Here is a 22270-nt window from a genome sequence, read left to right as displayed (position 1 = left end):
AGGTTTTAAGCATCTTTACATTTTAAACCAGTGTTATTATGTAATCTAAATATAAAATATTGATTAAATAATCATTCCAATGGATATTACTAAGAGAAAAATCATCTAATGCAAAGCTTTTGTACTCTAAGTGGTCTTTTTATTTTTTATTTACAAATTTAAGTTTATTAAAGTTTCAAAACTTACATCTTCCTCCTTGGGTTTGTAGTCTGGTCTTCGAACGATCTTCAGCTGGCTTCTGAAGTTGTATTCCGCAGCTTTTCGTTGTAGCTTTGCAAATTTGTTCTCATACTTAGACACCTTTTTCAACACAGGGCGTTGGCTGGAATATATGTCTAGTGAATACAAAGTGATTTTTTATTCATTTAAATAAAAGATATATGCGTTTATATTTGTAATGCATTTTGAAAGCTATTCAATCTGCCTGGAAGATGTTTTTTACCTATTAAGTCACGATTAACTACACTTGTACGATTAAACACAACTAATATCTGTCGCAGAAACGCTGCTTGAGCAGATTTACCATTGCGTAATGTACCTTTACTTTTAATATGTATGCAAAATAATTTAGCTTTTTACTTGGACCAATGTAAATAAGTTTTTATATTATTTGCATTGTTCTTTATACTCAGTTTAGTTTGCTACTACCATGAAAAAATGTGTATAATTGTCGGTTTTTGTATTAACATCCCTTGATTACTTTAAGACATTCTTCTAATATGAAAATATTTTCTTAAACAAGAATTTATTATTTTTTAGGTTTTACAAGGATAAAATTGGAGTTTAGGTACTGCGTTTGCTCTATGAACGTGTTGAAAAATATTATAAGAATATTATTGAATTAAATTATTTCTACGGTGTATTAGAAGTATTGTTATTGAAAATAGTTCGAATAAATACGCTTTAATGAATAAGTTGAAATGAGCCTAATTTGAACATTGGTTTATATACATTTGAAACAATAATGTACTGTATCAACTTCTTTTTTTATCATAAGAAACATACCTTAAAATTATTTTTGAAGTACTTTGAAATGGGAATTTCAGAGCAAATTACTGAAATATTTGCTAAAAGTTACGAGGAAAAATTAGCTCACATCTAAATGAAACTTGAGCAAGGTGGTTTGTTCGTAATATTTCGTATTTACACATTGACCTTGTGATGTTTAAAATAGAAATACAGATATAGAGGCTTTGAATCTTGCGTTTGATAGCCTTAAAGGATAATGTGATATAGTTACAACCATAATATGTAATGGGAAATTAAATAAAATACTTTACGTACAACTTTCCACGAAGATCACTGACTTTTTGAGTTAGTTCTCCTATCTGAAAAAGGAAAGAAAGTTGGATTATACTGAATGGTATGACTTGTGGTAGTAAAATACATACGGCCACTAAGACATTGTACCATTTTAAGATTGGGATTTTCTAACTTTATCGGTAATTAGTGATATTTTTATTCAAAATCTTATTTCTGTTTCATATAATTATGTTTTTTTGTATTTTACTTATAGGAAAAACTGTTTTAGTAAGGATGTTTTCGTATATTATTATTTTTCCTGAATTATAAATGTCCAATTATGCATTTTGAAGCGGTAAGAGTATATAATTTAACTAGGAAATAAAAAATACATAAAATTAAACCACTTCAAACACATTTTAAAGATTTTAATGTAAATTTTAACATCTTAATAAACATTTTAACATGTTTAACATTTAAAACACCTTACCTCAAATGTTTGCTTCCTTATTTCATATTCCAAATCCCACTTGTCAGATTCAATTTCAATGATTCTCTGGAAGTAGTCTTCACAAATGTCTATCAAGTCATCTGTAGAAAACCAGAATATTTATTGTGAATTTGCAAAACGGCAATTCGATATTTAGAGGGTGTCCATCAGATAAAGAAAAATAAAACTCTGCTATTTCCAAATTCCAATGCTATATGCAAATTCCAATGTTAACATATATTTGTAATTTGTTCTACCTAGTTTTTGAGTTACTGTAAGTAAAGAATGCGGCAACTAGGATGACATGGGGGGGGGGAATTGTCCATTGTCCAAAGACGCTAGTAACAGCCCGTGATCGTTTTTCAAATAACATCAGGTTGTGGCATTATCACTTAGATAAAATCCATTGATTATTTGCCGGGATTTGAGCTGAGGACCTCAGGGGCCACGCATTGGGTGGGGGGGGGGTTTTGGGGCAGTGAAAAGAAGACAAAATAAACTCTCCCACCACTTTCACCTATTCTGAATACGTACATAAAATAGATTCTAAAAATGTTTTAGATGACTGTGGAAAATTATAAAATCTATAGTGTTAAGGGAGGGTTTAAATGTGAATAGGCACCCTGCTTACTACTCTAAATGTTTTCATGCATACATAAATTTATTTATCAAACATGTTTGGATTGATTAAATCGTTGCAAAATACCTATGGATAGTTACCAACATGTTACCTTTACTCGCCCATTCCAAGTCTTCCGGTTCTCCACATCTTTCCTCGATTATCCACCTCCTTTCATTAGCCTTTCGTTCTTGCTCCTTTCTCAGTTCCTCTGCTGCTTTTCTCCTTAACAGCAACTAAACATACAAACGACTATTGTACAAACGAGACAGTTTTTACATACAAATTAGTTAAGTGCTATAGAAAAGGCTTACGATAATACCCTAAATTTCTTAGCATTGCTATTGGGCCCTTTACCAAAAAAAGTGATAATCAATTATCTTTTGTGTGTTTAAACAGAAAAAATAATTGTTTATTCAATATTGCGGATTTTATATGCAAATAAATACCAAAGCACATAACTAACCTAATTACCAATACATTTACTATTCATCCTCTCCTAATCGAATTGGTTATATTTCAAAAATCCTTGAATTGTGTATTGTTATATATTGAAAACTAACTCGCAAAGTACATTTTTGCGTTTCTTGAAAATTGCAGGTTACGAAAAAAAGTAGTTGTAATATAAAGATTTCTGAACCACTAGACTAATCTAAAAGCCCAAATTATTTTCTCAAAGTTCTTATTTCTCTAGAGGTTGACTTAATGACCAGTGAAAAATGACTATACTCTTCAGTCTCTTCTGTACTTACCCTGAGTTTCTTCTTACGCTCTGGTGTCATGAAGCCCTTCTTGGCCCTCCTAGCCTTGGAAGCTTCCTCCATCTTGGCTCTTAACTCCGCTTTACGCATCTCAATCGCGATCTTCTTTCTGATTTGCTCCTAAAAATATTTTTGAATAAAACTTAGTTAAGTTATTATTAAGTTGCCAATTACCATGCTATCGCTAATAAATTAGTGTTAAAGTCTAAAGCACAACAATTTGTTTAATGTTACAGATTTTTTTGTTTCACTAAATGAAAATAATTGTTTGGCATAAAGGTTTGTATTAGATAAACAATTTATCATGTAGAAAATGGGTTTGGTGTGTTTAGTATGTTTCACATACTAGATAAATAATAGTTTATAGGACTATAAAGCAAATAGTGGGTAAAAAATACGCTGGTTACTCTTAAATAAATATGTAACAATATTAAAAGAAACATTATTGCAATGACACGGTAAGAAAAAGTTTGAAGTCGCAGATTATACGTTCCCACAATAATATATAAATAATAATAAAAGTTAATGTTGATTGCAATCTACCATTACGGTTTTGCAGAAAAATGAAATGTTTGCGTTCGGGGTTTTGAGTTTTCGTAGTCGGTTTATAAATGGTCTAATTAAAAGGCATGTGTGGAGTTGACTTTGGCACATCCCATACGCTAGTAGGCCTACTACGAGTATTTCTTAAAAGATCGTCACTGACTTCAAAAATAACAAGAATGACTAAGTTAAATTTAAAATTCGAAAAAAAATATACTAACCTCTTCCTCCCTCAGCCTTTTCTGAAATAAAAACAAAAATCAATGTATATATTCCAGGGATTGCCATAGAAATTAAGTTGTATGTTAGTAAACATGTTTGACAACCGTAACAACCAATAGGGTAGTCAACAACTCATTTAAACTACATAATTTAATTATTGCATTTTTATGATATTGTTTTTTTTTATAATGCGTTGGTGATAACGTGTGTGCCATGTTGAAATAAATATTTAGCAGTTTGTTGGCAGGCTTCGTAGACCTCAAATAAGCAATTGAGACAAAACATAATATTGTCAAAACAAACTTAGAAACACTTCTTTTTCATTGTTGTAACAATCAGCTGTTTAAAATCACGAAAACAGACATACCAACCTTTTAGTTTTGCACTATTCTTATTTAATAACACTGTATTATTTACTCCAAACATGAGAGAAACTTTTTATTTGTAGTTTCTTGTGCTAGTTCAGTCTAATGAAAATCAATTGCTTATATTTTTAGTTTTGGTGTAGATTGACTTTGTAATATGCCCTTTGAATATGAGTTGATGGCTGGAATACAAGCACTTATACAACTATTGTTGTTAAATTATCACAACTCTTACTAGCACATAGTTGTGAGAATAAAGTCAACTATCAAAATAATATCATACTTATCTTTAGGGAAATAATCAGGAAGCCACTGAAAAGAAAGACACATCGTTAGTATATCATATCACTGCCTGGGAAATAATCTAAAATAATTCTAATACTCTTGGTTTTTTTATCACTCCGACTCACTAGGATGGGTAGATAAGGTTAAGATTGTTGAAGGAAAAATTTGGAAATAGATTTTATGACAGCTTCGATACTACCCAAGACTAGTGTTGTTTCTTAAGGCAGCACAAATTTTCTAAAGCCAAATAATTTTCTAAGCTTAATATTTTTCGAACAGTAAAAAACCTAATATATTTTTAATTAATGGAACAAACGACCTTCTTTTCTATATTAGGTATATTCCTTTTTTAAATTTTGTATTTAGCTTAAAAAGTTTGCAAACTAGAATGTCACTTCTAAGAACTAAAACCGTCGTAAATATGATATGAACATAGCTCTTATACATTCAAAGTTCATAAAAAGATTAACAATTACAAAGGCATTTACCCATACAAGTAAATTGAAGAGGTATTTAAGGTTTTGTTTTGGCACTTTTAAAAAGATAAGCCTTAGTTTTGAAACATTATTAAAAAATCTTACCCATACTAGAAACACTATTATTTTAGTAAAATAAACATGAAACATGTGTGAAAATATGATTTTTAGAGCCCACGTCAAGAACTTTATTTGGCATCAACAGCCTTGACAATTTTTGTAAAAATCTAAACAATGGAGATTCTTAACACCACATTAAAAAATTATCCTTACCTTACTTCTTCTTCAGGAGAAAGCGGTTCAGGCTCCGGTTCAGGTTCAGGAATCGCCTCTGGAATTTCAGCTTCATCCTGAAGCCCTTCCTCAACTGTCAATCCATTTTCCAGGATTTTGTCCTCAGACTCAAACGAAGCCTTCAAACTCTCACGACGTGAGTAGATACTCTCCCTACGTGAGTAGCTACTCTCCCTACGTGAGTAGAGACTCTCCCTGCGTGATGCTAGACTATCACGTCGTATCACGCTCTCTGGCGATATCTCGGTCTGTTGTTCTGGAGGCATGGTGGTTTATTTGATCTGAAAACAATTAAACGGTTTCGTCAAACAGTGAGAAAAGACCTTAGATGTTGAGTTGTAGAGACACATATCAGATTTCAGATTTCTACCCACCGATACTTTTGGATTGTTTTGACGCCTGACGGACGTGTTTGAGGTTAGAAAATAGTGTTTTTGTTATTTAAATGATTGAGTTTATATTATGAGTACTGTTTGTAACAATCAACAAGATGGACGATGAAAATTTGATGGAATATTGTGTTAAATTTAAAATTCTTGGCTGTAACATCATTGTAAATATTTGTGACGGAAGACTGACTAAAAACCAACTAACGGAAAGTTGACTGAGGACTTCTGTATGCAACTGAGACTGAACTGTGACTGGATGGCTGTGTGTGAATCGAACTTTACAGTCAAAAACTGTAGACTGGATTTGTGACGATGTATCGACAATGTAACGTCTCCTAAACATTAAACTTTCGATATGATTCTCGACAATTCAAACACAGACCGACATGGTAAACCCAGAAGTGAACAAGCAGACCTAAAATTAAATGCATATATTTCATACAAATTTTGTATAAAACTGTTAAAGGTGTGTATGTGGTTAATTTGTTACACCAAAAGCACCAATTAAAGGATTTGGGGAAATTATATTTTAAGGCAAAACTTTGTAACGAATTTTTAGCTATTGCAAAGCTTTGCAAACTTGTAAAGTTTTATTTAGTTTCTCGAAACTCGAAAAATAAATGAGACAACCTGTTAATTGAAATTATCTTAACGTCCATCAAATTTAAACATTTTTACCACTTTTACAAAAGAGAGTGTAGATGTAAAAAATAGTGCAAGTCAAAACAGTAACTTTAATTTTATTGAAATTCATAATGCCCCCTGAACTTTTCAATTAGAGGGTAGACCTTTACGTCAACAGTTCAAAGTGTGGTACTCACACCAACGATGTGTTTCTCCTATTCAGGCACCGTTAGGTGATCTCCTATGAAGAATATTTAATCCATTAATAGATTAATCAAATGTTTCACAATGATTCTTTAGAATAATTATTGATAGGGAATTCTTGATAATACCTGACGATGGGGTGAATAGGATAAAACATATCGTGAGTGTGACTACCACACTTTGAACTGTTCACGTAAAGGTCTAACCTTTTGATTGTCTAATTATAATTTTACTTTACTTAAGCTTTTTTGTGTGCATTTTTTTGTGTTTATCGTGCTGATTTATTTAACCAACAAGATGTGAATTAAGTAAGCTTTAAGTGTGAATTTCAACGTTCAGTCTGGGAAGAATTAATCTAGAGTGGTAACAGTCGATTGAAGAATATTTTCGAAGTAATCCATATTAGATCACAAGCTATTTTCATATTTAGGAGAATACATTTTTGGTTCTCTAGAACTTCTCGTGTTTGCAATGAGATAGAGAAGACTAGAGTAAGGGTTATGTTGTATCTACACAAGATTATAAATATTTAAACTTGTAGACCTAATAGTGCAGTTAATAAATGCTGGACTACAGATCTGGATATCATCACCTTGGAAGCTGGTACCAACATTTGCCATGGTGAGCAGCAGTTGACTTGCAAAACGGTATTAAATAAAGCAGGGCATGGCTTATTATAACATTTGAATCTTTCATCTATAATATTGATAACAATTCCTTTAATCACAGTAATCATGAACTTTATACAATATCAACAGTTCTGTCAATGTATAAAACGAAGATAACCAGATTTTATAGTTTTGTCATGTGTTTTTTAGCTAATGCCCTTAAACCGTGGATTTAGATGATTATTTATTAAAAAAAATCCATCAACAATGAGTTTTCAAACGTGCATAATATGCAACCACAAAATTATTCTTTGATTTCAAGATTTTAATTTTAAATTTCAAATTTTTGTGATTGATGATGTAGGACTCAAAACATAAAGATTATTCTGCATAAATCAGCTGTTCAAGATAAAACAGAGATTCATCAATGTCAACAAATGTATTCTGAATGGGATAGAAGATAAAACTATTCACGTAAGGGAAATTCTAATTTGTAACACGTTTTTTAATTTTAACGGGGTGCTCCTTTAATTTATGACTAGGTTACTCATGTGACAATCTGAACATCCCTTATTAGTACCTGGTTTTTCAGCAAACGCATCTGATGGCCTATAGTATATGCTATTATGTTTAAAGCTCTAAACAAAGTAATTACCAAAATATTGCAAACCTTTAAAGGTTATCATTACAATTTCTTATTAATAAAAAGATTCTACATTTAAAGCTAAAAGCTTAAGGTTTTGTAACTGAATACAAGTTCGTATTTGACCTTGATCTGTACATAAAATAATGGCACTAGCGACAATGAAACTGCAATGTATCTATTTAATTCACAGTTAACATGTGAGATACAATTATGTGCTCATTTAAAGATCAAAATCATAACCAGCAATTATTGAAACAGTCGTCGGTCATTTACTGGATCACAACGTTGGGTATGACCAGTGAATGGCCGTTCGGCTATCTTCAGGACCATTATCTAAAAAAATAAATAATATAACTGGTAAAAGACAGACATCACATAGATTTGGATCAAATTTCTTTCGGATGTTTGAAAATGATGTTTAACTATGTAATAAGTGTTTGCTGGGATACTCAAAGTCTCTCCAGAATCATGTGGATAACCCATAATCAGAATTTGACCACTAGTTAAAGATTACAGTAATTTACCAGATAAAAAGTGGTAACGCTAGAATCTATGTTTCAAGGATTCTGAAATGGTTATTTTTATTACATACAGAGTGTCCAGCTTTCACACAATCACAACAATGACTTTTATGACAATCTTGAACTCATTTGGTTCAAAGGAAGGAGGTTATTACAATTTTAATATATTATAGACCTTTTAGGCCATTCATGTTGCTCCAATGATTTTTGAACTATGAATTACAATTTCAACACTGTTTGAAATTAATACATTAAGTTTTATCTTTAGGAAATACGGGCAATACATTGAAACTATCAACACTGGCTTAAAAGGGTTCCACCCGTCGGCTGTTTACCGCGTGAACATGGTCCTAAAAAAAAGAACCTCCGGGCATTATTAAAGCGTTTCCCTCAAGATGAAATAAACTGTAACATAATCACAAAGAAACGAACTATGCACTGGATAAACCGAAACTTCGTAATTGTTTTTTAAGTATCTACAAAATTATTTTGAAAATCCATAAATTAGTCTTTTAACATGTATTTTTAACTCCTAAAAAAATAGTTAAAAGTTAATTATTCCCGTCCATTGCAAACTGTGATACTGTATGTAAAAGTTATAAAAAGCATACTATCATTAGATACAAATCATTTTGTGAATGTTGAGAGCTTGTACAATAGAAGCATGTTCAACTTCCAACTATATTACAATCCATATAATCTGCCATCTTCAATTGAAATTCAGGCTGCCGGATAGAACCCTCTTAATAACTTTATTCCTACGTCGGATGCAGGTGGAAACTCAAGATTAAACGGTCATTCACTGGTACCCTCACCCTACAATATAATAGAATAGGATAATCTGTTAAAAATTAACACTAAATGTCTGTAATCTTAAAATATAACTTTCTAAGACCTTGTGCTTCTGTTTATATAACGCTCATGAACAGCAGATATTGTTCTACACTTGTTATCGATAAATGAAGTACATTACCTCGCTGTCAAAGCAGCACTGATCGTTGTGTCGATAAAGCAGATTTCATTCATTATACAACATACACCTCAACACCATTTTACTTTCTCCACCCTGGAGAACGTATTGTTGCTTTTGACAACATTTTTGAGGTTTTTTTAGTTGGATATAGGCTACCCGGATATCGTATATATTTTTTCTGATTTTTTTTATCAAGTTTGTATGGAGTTTTGTTACTGTAGGACAAATGAACAATTTTAACACTTTGACCAGTGTTTAATATATACATTTTGTTAATATGTGGTTATAAACTGACCTTTGATATATTACAAACATGCAACAATGAACGGCTGTTCAAACCAACAATGTAAAGAACTACATCGTTGAGTTATTTATATAGTTGGTTCAAACTGTCTGTGTTGCCAAAATAGGATACTATAATAGGACCACCCTATATTATTATATTATCATACCAATGTATGTAGTCAAATTTTAAAATGCTGAATTTATAAACAATGGTTTATATCCTCCGGCCCTGTGCAAACAGTTATATATATATATATACTTTGTCGACATCTGTCATCCAACTTACACACTCGCTAAAAAGCTCGACCAAATTTTAAGAAATCAGATTCAATTCCTGAATAATTTTAGCTTAAAAAACTCATATGATTTTATTGATAAAACTAAGAATTTAAACGTAAGAAAGCATGATTTACTGGTGTCATTTGACATCGTTAATTTGTACACTAATGTGCCAGTTGAGAAAACTTTGGAATTGGTCCAAACTCACCTGACTTCTAACTCAAATATGTTACCAGAGGCAATCAGTGAATTTTTAGCCCTTTTAAAAGAAGTACTACAGCAGAATTATTTTAAGTTTGAGGGAAAATACTATTCGCAATCCGAGGGCCTAGCAATGGGCTCCCCTCTATCTTGTATACTTGCCGACATTTACTTGAATTATATTGAAAATGAATTCATACTATCAGATCGCAACAAACAGAGACCAAAAGTATTGCAGTACCACCGATACGTAGATGACACTATTCTTTTGTTTAATGGTAATGTCCGACAACTTGAATTATTACACAAATATTTGAACAGCATTTCCCCAAATTTGAAATCCACCATGCAAATAGAGGAATCCAAAAAAATAAATTTTCTAGACTTAACGATAGAAAAATCTGATAATAAATTAGAGTTCAGCATTTATCGTAAGCCAACCACATCAAACCAAACTATCCACAACACATCTTACCATCCTCCATCACAGAAGTACGCCGCGTATAATAGCATGTTATATAGACTGTTAAATGTTCCCATGTCGGACGAAAATTATAATAAAGAACTAAATATCATCAAGCACATAGCATCATCAAATGGTTACGACAAAAATATGATTGACAGATTATTAAGTAAGAAAACAAATAATAATGATAAAAAATCTGGAAATGTTCAACAACAAAAGAAGAAGTATGTGTGTGTAGAATACTCACACTCAGTTCAGTATACACTTACAAAAGAGTTGAAGAAACATGGTATTGAATTAGCGTTTAAGACAAACAACAAGACAATTAACAAATTAAATGTGTCGGATAGTATAATTGACAAAAGTGAGAAGTCAGGTGTGTACAAAATTAAATGTGCAAGTTGCCCAAGCTTTTACATAGGAAAAAATGGACGGACATTCGGAACTATATACAGAGAACATCATCCATGCCCAAGAACCGACAAACAAAAATCCTCCTTTGCACAACACCTGGTTGACGAAAATCATGACATGTATGATCTGAACAATGGCCTAGAGATACTCCACTCAAGCAAGAAAGGAAATAAACTGGATACACTGGAAGAATATGAAATTTACAGAGCTTTTAAAGAAAATAGTTTAGATGATACAATTTTAAATGAGAAACTGCAATATAAATCACACTTCATATTCAACAGCATTTTAAACCAGGACAGTAATAGACCAAAGGCAGGAGTACAAAGGTCAGCTGATAACACCGCCACACCAACAACGATGCAGCATTAACCTCAGCATCTAGCTCTGATCATGTCAACCGGTAACGTGTGTGCGACAGGCCTGTTAGTTTTATTTTCGTGTATTTGTATTCGTAAAATGTGTTCGTGTTCGTGTTATATATTTCTACTGTGACGACGCTGCTTCAGCCGAAGACGTCTGATGATGGCATGTTAATGCCGAAACGGCCGTAACGGAAGTTACAACTGATTGAGCTGTAGACAAAAGGTAAAAACAATTTTTAGTTAACTATTGAATTGACAACGTAGGAATACTAAGGCCTTGAATCAGTTTTTATCCAGCTTTGTTGGGTATTTCAAAATAAAGGTTTAATCAACTATATCATCATCTATCTATATCTATCTATCTATATATTTTTTATACAAACAAACTTTTGCAAAACGTATGACAGTTAGCCTGGCCATACTATTGGACCGATTTACACGTGGTCGGAATCAAATGAAAGATATTTTCCTGCTCAAAAATAAGCACAACAATGTGAAGTTTTAAACAATTTTCAAAGATGTAATTAATAAGCCTTTAAATTAATAAAGTCTTATGGGCTGCCATGTTGGGAACGAAATAACTACAAAATATAAACAGAAAATCAAAACAAATGGAAGAAATTCCAATCACATGTTTTATTTACAGCTTGGGGTGAAAATTTGCACAGTACATCTTTTGGAACTAGTTTTCGACAACGGGAAGATACCGTAGATGTGCAGAATCCCTTTATAAATTAAAATAGCCTCAAAATAAGCACAAAAATGAATTTGAAATATAAAAAAAAAAAAACAAAAAACATGGACCTTATGGGTGGCCATGCTGGTAACAAAGTAACAACAAAATATAAAAAGAAAATCCGAACAAATTCTAATCACATGTTTAATTTAAAGTGTGGGGTGAAAATAGAAAAGTCTGTACATTACATATTTTTGGTCAAGTTTTCGACCACGTTGCGACTTATAGGAACCAATATAAAAACAAACTATTCTTATGGAGATTTAAAACTGGGCCAAAATTTAAAGCTTGTGACAGCTGGCCTGACCATACTAAAGGACCGATGTTCTAGCAGTTGGTACCACGTGAAAGGTAATTGTCTATATTTTTTTGCCCATTTTGCTTCGATTTCAGATATTACTAGACTAAATGCTACAAATACGGAAATTAAAATCTCTATTGACAATTTAACGTGGGGTAAAATTTTAAGTCTATTAATAGTGAGATATGGAGTTCTATTAAACCAATTACATACAGGTTGTTTTAATGAAAGATAATTTTATATTTTTCCATGTGCCTGAAAAGTTTACTATTCCTTTATTTAATCTTATACATTTAAACACTTTTGCAAAACTTATGACAGCTAGCCTGACCATACTACTGGACCGAATTACACGCGGGTTGTACCAAAAGATAGGTTATCGGTCCTATATGTGCAGGTTTTATTTGTATGTTAAGAATATTTATGTAAATTGGGTCAAAAATGGAAATTCAAATTTTCTTATAGAGAAATGAGATCCGACAACATGATAAATGAGAGACAAAAAGATCAAATACGTTACAATTGACCAGCTTCCAATGGTGTTGCTGCTATATTCAAAGCAGTTGATGGCTGCCCAGTTGGTAACCCAGAGTTTGTGGTATACCTAAGATGGATCTCCTGAAATGGTTGATGGAACCTATTTGTCTACCATTATATCCGATGGCCTATCATTTACTTTTCCCGTGCGGAGAAAAGAGTTTGTTTAGGGGGAGCCTCAAATCGAATAAAGAGCCACTGCACAAAGAAATAAAGAGACCAAACTTAAATTTGCCTCACACAGATTATCAGAGGGAAACAATTGTCTTCAGATCCTCATACTGTAAAAGGTTTGTTGACATGTTAGTTTGAATTTAAGGAGAATGTGATTGATGAATGACAATGAAAAAAGTAGGTGGTCACGTGATATTTGTTTAAACGACGATTTACCCTATTAAAACTACCAGAATGTTTCTTTATGCGTTTAAACAAACTGTTTTGTATTACATTCAGTTTTAATTGACTACTTGATTTCCGTACGTAGTACGAGCCAGCAGCTAGTTTTTAATTTAATTTATTAACTTATTTTAGTTTTAATATTTTAATTTAAAATGAATATTTACTTAAATATAAACCACATCAGCTGAAAACCGGGTTTTATTTGAGTAACAAGTCACATTTGTTTTCTATTATTGACTTGAACAAGTCGCATAAATTTTAGCAGGTTTTTAATTGTTCTCAATTTAAGTAGACCTCGATTGTAAAAACGAATAAGCTACTGTACAATGTTTGTATCAGGGTGGCATCTTTCTAATCGAGAATAATTAAAATACTTCACTAGTATTGTTTTTAGAGTGTTCATTTTATTAATTAAATTAAAAAAAACTACAGTCTGTATGTACACAAAATTTAGTGATTTTATTTTTATCCTCGTAAATTTAGTAAGTTTTAATGACATATAGTTTTTATTATTTGATCCAAAAAGCCTTTTCTGTGTTTTATTATGGCATTTAAATAATTTAAAATAGATAATTCTATTGCACTAAAATACAAATATAAAACTTCTTCATCGACATCGTCAATAGATAGTGCAGTAAAAATAAGAGAAAAATTCCATAAACCTAAAAAAAACTAGCACAACCGGGGAATTTGGTACAGATGTTGGGTGTACCTTCCTTTTGAACATACTAAAAGTCCCCTAAAATTGAAGCTGTGCTACGGCCGCCATATTGGAAAATGGTGGCATATTTCTGTATTTTTCGCTATAGTGACTTTATTATTAGAGATACAGGAAAAAACTAAATGTACAAAATGTAGGTCATCTAAAAATACACATTTTTTGTATTTACTATCTTTCTCTAAACCCAACGGTTTTTGAGTTATTTGTTATTAAGTATATTTAGTTTTTTCTATTAATCAAAAATAGGTGAAACACATGGAAATTCACCGTTACTTTCAAGGATTATGATAATTTATCCCATTTAGTTAAATAGTGTGATACTATAAAATCTTAAAATTTTAGCTTATTTTATGAGTAAAACAACTCTGCCACAGCAAACCTGCAGACTCAGCAAATTTCCATTTGATTGGATGTTTTATTAATTGTATTTAAATAAAATTAGATTCAACAGGTACCTAGGTTTGCTGCTACAGGTAGGTTATAATAGCGTTTTTTTTTAGTAAAATATCAATAACTTAGTATAAAATAATTAATTTTCCAAGTTTGATCATAATAAATCTATAAACAAACAAACTGCAACAGTTAACTAATTCATAATAATAGCATGGTAGCTTAAGATTTACAATTTACAAATTTAAATATACAAATTTTGGTTGTGTTAACTAAAAATATGGCGATTATTCATCACGTTTCGAATACTAACCGAAGGGGTTTTCAAAAGGAGATGAAGAAAGTAATTTAAGTACTGTAATAATAACTTGTACCAAGTATCGGAAATATTGTAAGCAGTGAGGAAATCAACCAATCAACCATATTTTGTAAACTATGCAATAGTCATATTAATATTTTATACTCATTTTTATTCATTTAATAAATTAACATTTTAATATTTTGAAGGCACTACCACTATCACTCTGATATCAACTAAGTGGGATGAATAATTGTCGTAAACCTTGAAAGTAACCGTCGATTGCGATGGGTTTCACCGATTTTTGAAAAATAAAACTAACTATACTATACCATACTTAATTAGTCACCAACATGAACTAGACACGAAAAACACCCTTCCAAATTTACAATGGGATGTCAAGTATAGTTAGTAAGTGTGGTGGTGCGATCAAAATACTAAAATGTTAACTATTAAATGGGTAAAAAATTAAGATAAAATATTAATATGACTATTGTGTACTTTACAAAATATGGTAGATTACCTTACTGTATACAATATTTTCGGTGCTTGGTACGAATTAATATTACATATAAATAACAGGCTCCATCTCCTTTTGAAAACCCATTTGGTTAATATTCTAATCGTGACCATTCACCATCTTTTTAGTAAACACGACCAAAATTTGTATATTCAAATTTGTTTACTGTAAATTTAAAACTCCCATGCTATTCTTATGAATTAGTTAACTGTTGCAGTTTGCTTGTTTATAGATATATTTTGATCAAACTTGGAAAATTTGTTATTTTATAGTAAGGTATTGATATTTTACTTAAAAAAACACACTATAATAACCTACCTGTAGCAGCAAACCTAGGTACCTGTTGAACCTAATTTTATTGATATACATTTTTTAATAAAACATCTAATCAAATGGAAATTTGCTGAGTCTGCAGGTTTGCTGTGGCGGAGTGGTTTTACTCATAAAATAAGATTAAATTTTAAGATTTTTTAGTATCACACTATTTAACTAAATAGGATAAATTAGCATAATCCTTGAAAGTAACGGTCAATTTCCATGTGTTTCACCTATTTTTGATAAATAGAAAAAACTAAATATACTTAATAACAAATAACTCAAAAACCGTTAGGTTTAGAGAAAGATGGTAAATACAAAAAATGTGTATTTTTAGATGACCTACATTTTGTACATTTAGCTTTTTCCTGTATCTCTAATAATAAAGTCACTATAGCGAAAAATACAGAAATATGCCGCCATTTTCCAATATGGCGGCCGTAGCACAGCTTCAATTTTAGGGGACTTTTAGTATGTTCAAAAGGAAGGTACTACCAACATCTGTACCAAATTCCCCGGTTGTGCTATTTTTTTTTTGGGTCAAAACATATTTTTACTGTACTAACACTGTTCGGTGCTGCTTTCACGGCAACTCCATGAACTTTCTCCTTCAACAAATATTGCAGACTTCTCTGTTTCCATTGTAGTTTTAACATAATGTAAGTATTATGTATTCCTGTGTGTTATTACTTTAATATTATGCATGTTTTATAAGATTTGAAATGTACTTTTATTACATTAATATCTATGAACTATATGCTTCATGTTCATAGACTGTACATGTTTATAAACGTGATATTATATAAATAATTTTAAACCAACCAAGCAAAATTCAAAGATGCGTTTTAAAAGTAAAAACGTTTTCTTTTGAACTAAAAACGGTAAATAATCAAAGTTAAATACCTCCAATCCAAGAGACAATTTCCAAGAGATCCAAGAGATCTACTTTACTACAAAGACTATGTAAACATCTTCGAGATCATATTCCCATCATCAGTTCTTAAAAAACACGGAACATCATTCTCCGAGACTCTTCACTTGGGGGTACGCAAAATAAATAACATTTTAACATTAATTTGGAATAGATACAAATACTATTTAAGACAACAGTTGGAGTATATCACCGGCCGGAACATAACCTTACATTTTAAAGTCTTTTTATCTAGTCTTAAATCATTTTTTGAATGTAATTTATGTATGTGTTTTATGTTTAAGTAACCCCAAGTGACGAAAATGCTGTTTTTGCATTTTTAAGTCCTGATTATGGGACCACAATCCAATGTTTTAGTCTTTGTACTAAAACAAGAATCGGTTGGCCTGAAGGGACGCAACCTTGATTGATTCTTTAATTCTGGAGAATACAAAATAATAAAAAAATATTGGAAAATTGTTCCGTTTAAATAATTTAATTTCCAACCAATATGTGAAAAGTATAAACTAAACTAACAATGTGATAATTTATTTTTGTAAAAAAATACAACCGACTTCAAACGCTCTAAAAAGAATGAAATAATTTCAATAAAGTAAACTTTTGTATTAGTCAAGCTCACGTATTTTAAGTCCTCTATGATGATTTTTGATACAAAATTGAAAGAGGATTTACATAATGCAGGTGACTATCTATAACTAAAGCTGTTAATCTGCATGTCTTTTTCATAGTTGTGCGTTGGGTGTTATTTTATTACCGTAACCAAAGATCGACATTTTAGTGGTATTAACGAGTATTTTTAAAAAGATTATAATGCATTTAAATGTTTCTAGCTTGGAAAAGTAATGTTTTAATATCAAAATAGCTTTTTCCCCTATCATAATATCAAAATAAATTATTTTCCTATTCATATAGAACATTTGTGTGTGATATTTTCATAATGCATTTATTCTGAAGTAAGCACAAGATGCAAGAAAATACTTCCTTTGATATATACAAACAGAACAGTTCAGTATGTTTTTTTTATATATTTATGTTATCCGGCTACAATTTATTGATTTTCAAAATACACACACAATATTTTATTTTAATCATATTTGCATTTAGAGCCGTGCCGACTTGAAATACGTGAGCTTGACTAATACAAAAGTTTACTTTATTGAAATTATTTCATTCTTTTTAGAGCGTTTGACGCGGTTGTATTTTTTTACAAAAAAAAAAAAAAATATTTCATGATTTTTAATGACTGTATAATTTGTTATATATTAATTAATTACTTGAGTTTTTTGATACGCAAAACTGTTTGAAACAATCAAAAGTGCCACAGAACAATGATTATTTTAAAACTGCTTGAGGGTATAAATATAAACATTTTTAGATATTCCTTAAAAAACAAAGGGTTGTCCATTACATTAGGCCTAATGAAAAACTAAATGTCTTTTCTAGAGACATTGAAATGTCAGACACAATCGTTTCCTATAATCGGTGTACTTATACATTATAAAAATAAATACAGTAACGTCTCAAGCCTTTTGGAACAATATGAAAGTTATTCCTCAGCTACCAGCACTAAAAAATCTCTCAAAAGTAGAAAATTGGTTGTTATCACGTATAGTAGGCCTACATTTGGAAAATATATATATGAAAGATTGATTCAGCTAAAAGTGGTGTAAGCCGGGTAGGTGGTTTTGTTTGCTGAAGATGTAGTCGAAATTGCAAATCAGCTTCCTCTAGGACTTTCCGAAGCAGGCATTATAGTTTTGATATGATATAGTAACTGGTTAGAGAATATTAATAAACATTCCAAATGCATGTTTAGTAATGAAAATATTTAACACTTTTATTTAAGACAATTGACGATTATGCACTCTCACACTTCTTAGGTCATGTAAGGAATAATTGTATTTAATTTGTATTTAGACTTCTTTTACGAATGATTTGGTTTTCACAATACACCTTTATTTGTCAATATCATACTATCATTCACTAAAACATATATGTTTTTATAAGTCAGAATATTCAATACCTAAAACAGAATTACTGTATACACAAATCAGGTCAAACGTTAAAATACCCTTTTTATAGTAACCAAAACAAATGCATTTTTTCAATGTAATTTATTTAGGCTCCATGGCAAGAAATAGTTTATTAATCAATATGAAGCAACTGTTTCGTGAAGAATTGTCTGTAGCTTCATTTAAATGGTTTCAACTAACAGCTGTAGGAATGTTATTAGAATGTTATTATTATTTATTGCCTTCTCTGCACAAATATAAACAAAATAAATGTTGAATATTTGTGGTTTTCAGTATTTTTTACCGATACAAATATTACATTTGAATTGAACATAATATATATATGGGACAAAATAGAAACTGTCCTGGTTATTTTGGTAGTGGAACCACACTGATCGGTAAAAGAATCACAGAGAAATTGGTGAACATACATAGAAAAAAAACATCGCCATAAACAAATTGAGAACCTCCTTCTTTTGTTGGTAGTGGGGAAGTCGGTTAAAAATTATTGATAACATAATAACTAAAGTACAATAAAAATCATTATTTTATATCGACTAAAGTCGTTTGAAGGAACAAATTTTTGTTTACTATACCATTTGTTTAATTAAAAATGTTTAAATCAATCCTATCTTTCCACTTGGTGTTAGAGAATAATATATACTCTAAAATATACAAAATACTTAATCATTAACGAGAATTATTCATGAATAAATTAGTTCAATTCAGAAAAAAACACATAAATCAGAATGTTTAAAACTGCTCGACCAGTTAAACCAACATTCAATTCGGTACACGACTGCAAACAGCTGATTTCAACAGATTAAGTTTATCAGGCAACATGGTTGAATAAACATAATACGATAGCTAAATAATTTAATCCATTAGGCTTATTTGTTTTTTTTTCAATAAATAAATTATAATTTATTTTAAAACGTAGTCAGCCTCGTTAACTATTACTAGTTTATTTTTATTATTGTTGTTATTTTTTATCATCGTTTACTAACTTCCAAAACACAGACTTTTTTAAGTTCTTCAAGTTTTTTTAGTTTTTGCCAGACTTTTAAGACATTTTCAAGTGTGTTTATTTACCGTTAAATAAGTTTTATTTTTTAACTCACGTTTATTTTAAGTATACACCTATTCTTACTATCCAAATGAACCATAGTTCATACCATAGTTAAATGCAAAAACAAACATAAAAGTTATTTCTTTATAAAATGGGTTTACCTACAACAACGCAATTAATTAAATCTTCAATGTGTTTTTTATATTATTTAAAAATAAAAAATAAATGATAAAACGCGTTGAATAGTTACTCACCGAAGCGGAGTGGTGTGCAAATGCGTGCGAGGCTAGGTACGGAGTGAGTGTGGCGCTATTTTGGCATCAGGAACAGTGGAAATGGGCCATCCTGAGCTCGCTGACGGATGCCGAGGATGCCGATTGATCACAGGGACTGGCGGCCTCGGCTAAAACTAGCCCGGAAACCTTCGATTTGGCATTGATGAACTGTATTAGGTTGGACTGAAGATGAAGAAGAAACAGATTGTTTGCTCGTAAATTTGTTTAGGGATAACGTAAATATTGTGCACAAAGACTCGATATTCTGTTGAATTGATTTGAGATTAAAATTAACACTAGTTTTGGATGTATTTTAATTAAATTAAAATTTAGTTGTGCCTTAGGAATATAGTTTTTTATCATTACATGTTGCAATAATCATCATCGATGTATGATAAACAATCTCTGTATTGAATACCACTTTGTTTTAGAATTTCGGAAAAAATGTATTCAGCATATGAAGGTATTGGGCATATGAAAACTTAAGCCCTCTACTGAACCATGTACCTTTGCGTTTTCACCCTTCATGAGAAATATAAAAAATCAGCACACCTTTAACACAACATCAAACGTATTTGGCCATTGTAGTTAACGTTAATTTGGTTATAAATTCTATAGTTGAAAATGACACATTAAAATATTAAGTTTTTTTTTTAAATAATGATTTTGAGTTTAGTATGGCTGAAAAATAAAGTTTATACTTACATTTTTATTACCTTTTGAGGGTTAATAATAAATGTAGCACGCCCTCAACTGAAGAGCCAAAAGGCTAGAGCGTGTGGCTTAAGTTTTGTGGTAAAACATTAATTACCAAAATAAGTTTTAGGGGTTGTTACACTTAATTAATTTTGTTTTTACTAAAGATTTCGTAGAAAACCTGAAATAATCTATGATTAGTCCGAATTACAGTAGTTTAAAACTCATTTATATGCCATTATTATATTTAATCGACAATAACTGCTATATTTCATGGACAATATTGAACAGCCGCGTAAATTGGTGGTAAATTCAGCTTTGGTAAGCAGCGATAGAATACATTTCAGTTGTTTGTGATTTTCAAAGCCATTGTATATGATACAAGTTTTTATTAGAGCTAACGTAACGCACACATTTGTTCACCATATGAACTGATTTTAATATTATTGTTCCAACGGTGTAAAACAAAAGTTTGAAACAATGCTTGTGAGAGGTACAAATATTGTTGATTTTCACAGAACATTACCCATTTCTGCTGGAATGGTCTGACATTGCCAACAGAGCTAATACTTTGTGATCTATGGTTCATTTATCACTTATAGTTTGTACCCAGGAGTGCAGAATTAAATGATTCGGATTAATATCATTTGGTAAAGAAAACATGATGAATTCACATTAACCTTTGTTGTAATTGGACGAGTCCTTGTAAAAATGTTTGTTTCGCCTATGTTTTTCCACTTTGTCTGGCATCTTCTTTGTCTGGGCTTTGATGAATTAAGATGGATTAAGATTAATTAAGAAGTCTCCTGATGATGCTTCACAAAGTGGAGAAATGCGAAGGGTGACACACATTTACCTACAAGAAATCAGGCAACAACGGTATATCTAATACAATTCAAGTTCTTGAAACTGTGATAAAAAACATTTTTATGACGAATACAGTAATGAATCATAATACAAAAATTGAAGGGTCGTTAATTGTAAGGCTTATATGTTTTGGAAGCTATATAGTTTTTGGTACGTTTACTATTTCATGGGACCTAAATTGATTGGACATATTTATAGATTAGAGGTATTTTTTTATTATTTTATTAATTTTAGAATGAAACATCGATTTGGGTTGCTTATTGGACGAAGCAACATTTCTAAACATCGCTTCCTTTGGCTGGTGTGAATATTTGACTTACTATGTGTGTTAATGTCTTAAAAATCCATCTTGGAATAATTATTTGATGAAGTTTGTTATTCTCACTATAGGCTATTTAGGAATTTTCATTAATAATATTTTTTTACCAGACCGTCACAATAAGAAGACATATGTAAGATGAAATTAGGATAATAACATAAATTATATTTATTTGTTCAAAGAGTAAGTATATGAGAAATTAAAATTGCTTTCTATAAGTCCATTGCACTTTATCAATAAACGGTATGTAAAAAATGTTTTTCTATCTCTACATTCAGAACCTTTTAGTATGCTAGATAAAAAAAATGGATCTTTGCTTGAAAATCCAATTATTAAACTGATTTATAATTCATACACGGTTTATAATCCTCTTTGTGTGGTTAAAATTTTGTAACGAGTTTAGTATCATATGGTTATATAATAGTAAGTAACTCACTTACATTCAATTGAAAATATATGTTAGTAAATAGTAATAGGACAACTTCTTTAAAAATGAAGCCAGTAAAAATTGAAAAGGTGATTTACCTCATACTTGTAAAATTTGTAAGTGAATGTGACCACTGGCTCAATAAATGTCAATGAAGTAGGTTTAGGGGAAAATAATAGTGTTGG

The 22270-nt window shown here is 30.8% G+C and overlaps 1 protein-coding gene across 2 annotated transcripts in view; it reads right to left on the bottom strand.

Annotated features, from left to right (window-relative positions):
• LOC128989879 (FK506-binding protein 5-like) overlaps window positions 1-19887 on the bottom strand; it is a 30907-nt gene extending 11020 nt beyond the window's left edge. For both annotated transcript variants that reach the window (XM_054411978.1, XM_054411979.1), the window contains exons 1-8: window positions 19756-19887; window positions 5282-5578; window positions 3877-3897; window positions 3104-3232; window positions 2464-2587; window positions 1733-1833; window positions 1285-1328; window positions 187-322 (exon numbers count right to left, since the gene is read on the bottom strand). In XM_054411978.1, the coding sequence (XP_054267953.1) occupies window positions 187-322; window positions 1285-1328; window positions 1733-1833; window positions 2464-2587; window positions 3104-3232; window positions 3877-3897; window positions 5282-5563 (837 nt within the window). In that variant the 5' untranslated portion in view covers window positions 5564-5578; window positions 19756-19887. The remainder of the gene's footprint in view (window positions 1-186; window positions 323-1284; window positions 1329-1732; window positions 1834-2463; window positions 2588-3103; window positions 3233-3876; window positions 3898-5281; window positions 5579-19755) is intronic.
• Window positions 19888-22270: the final 2383 nt, after the last annotated feature.

Source organism: Macrosteles quadrilineatus, unplaced genomic scaffold (genome assembly GCF_028750875.1).
Source record: "Macrosteles quadrilineatus isolate MER2022 unplaced genomic scaffold, UCM_ALF_1.0 Scaffold_3__2_contigs__length_128488019, whole genome shotgun sequence".
Taxonomy (NCBI): Eukaryota; Metazoa; Arthropoda; class Insecta; order Hemiptera; family Cicadellidae; genus Macrosteles; species Macrosteles quadrilineatus.
This window is presented reverse-complemented; position numbering and strand designations above follow the sequence as displayed.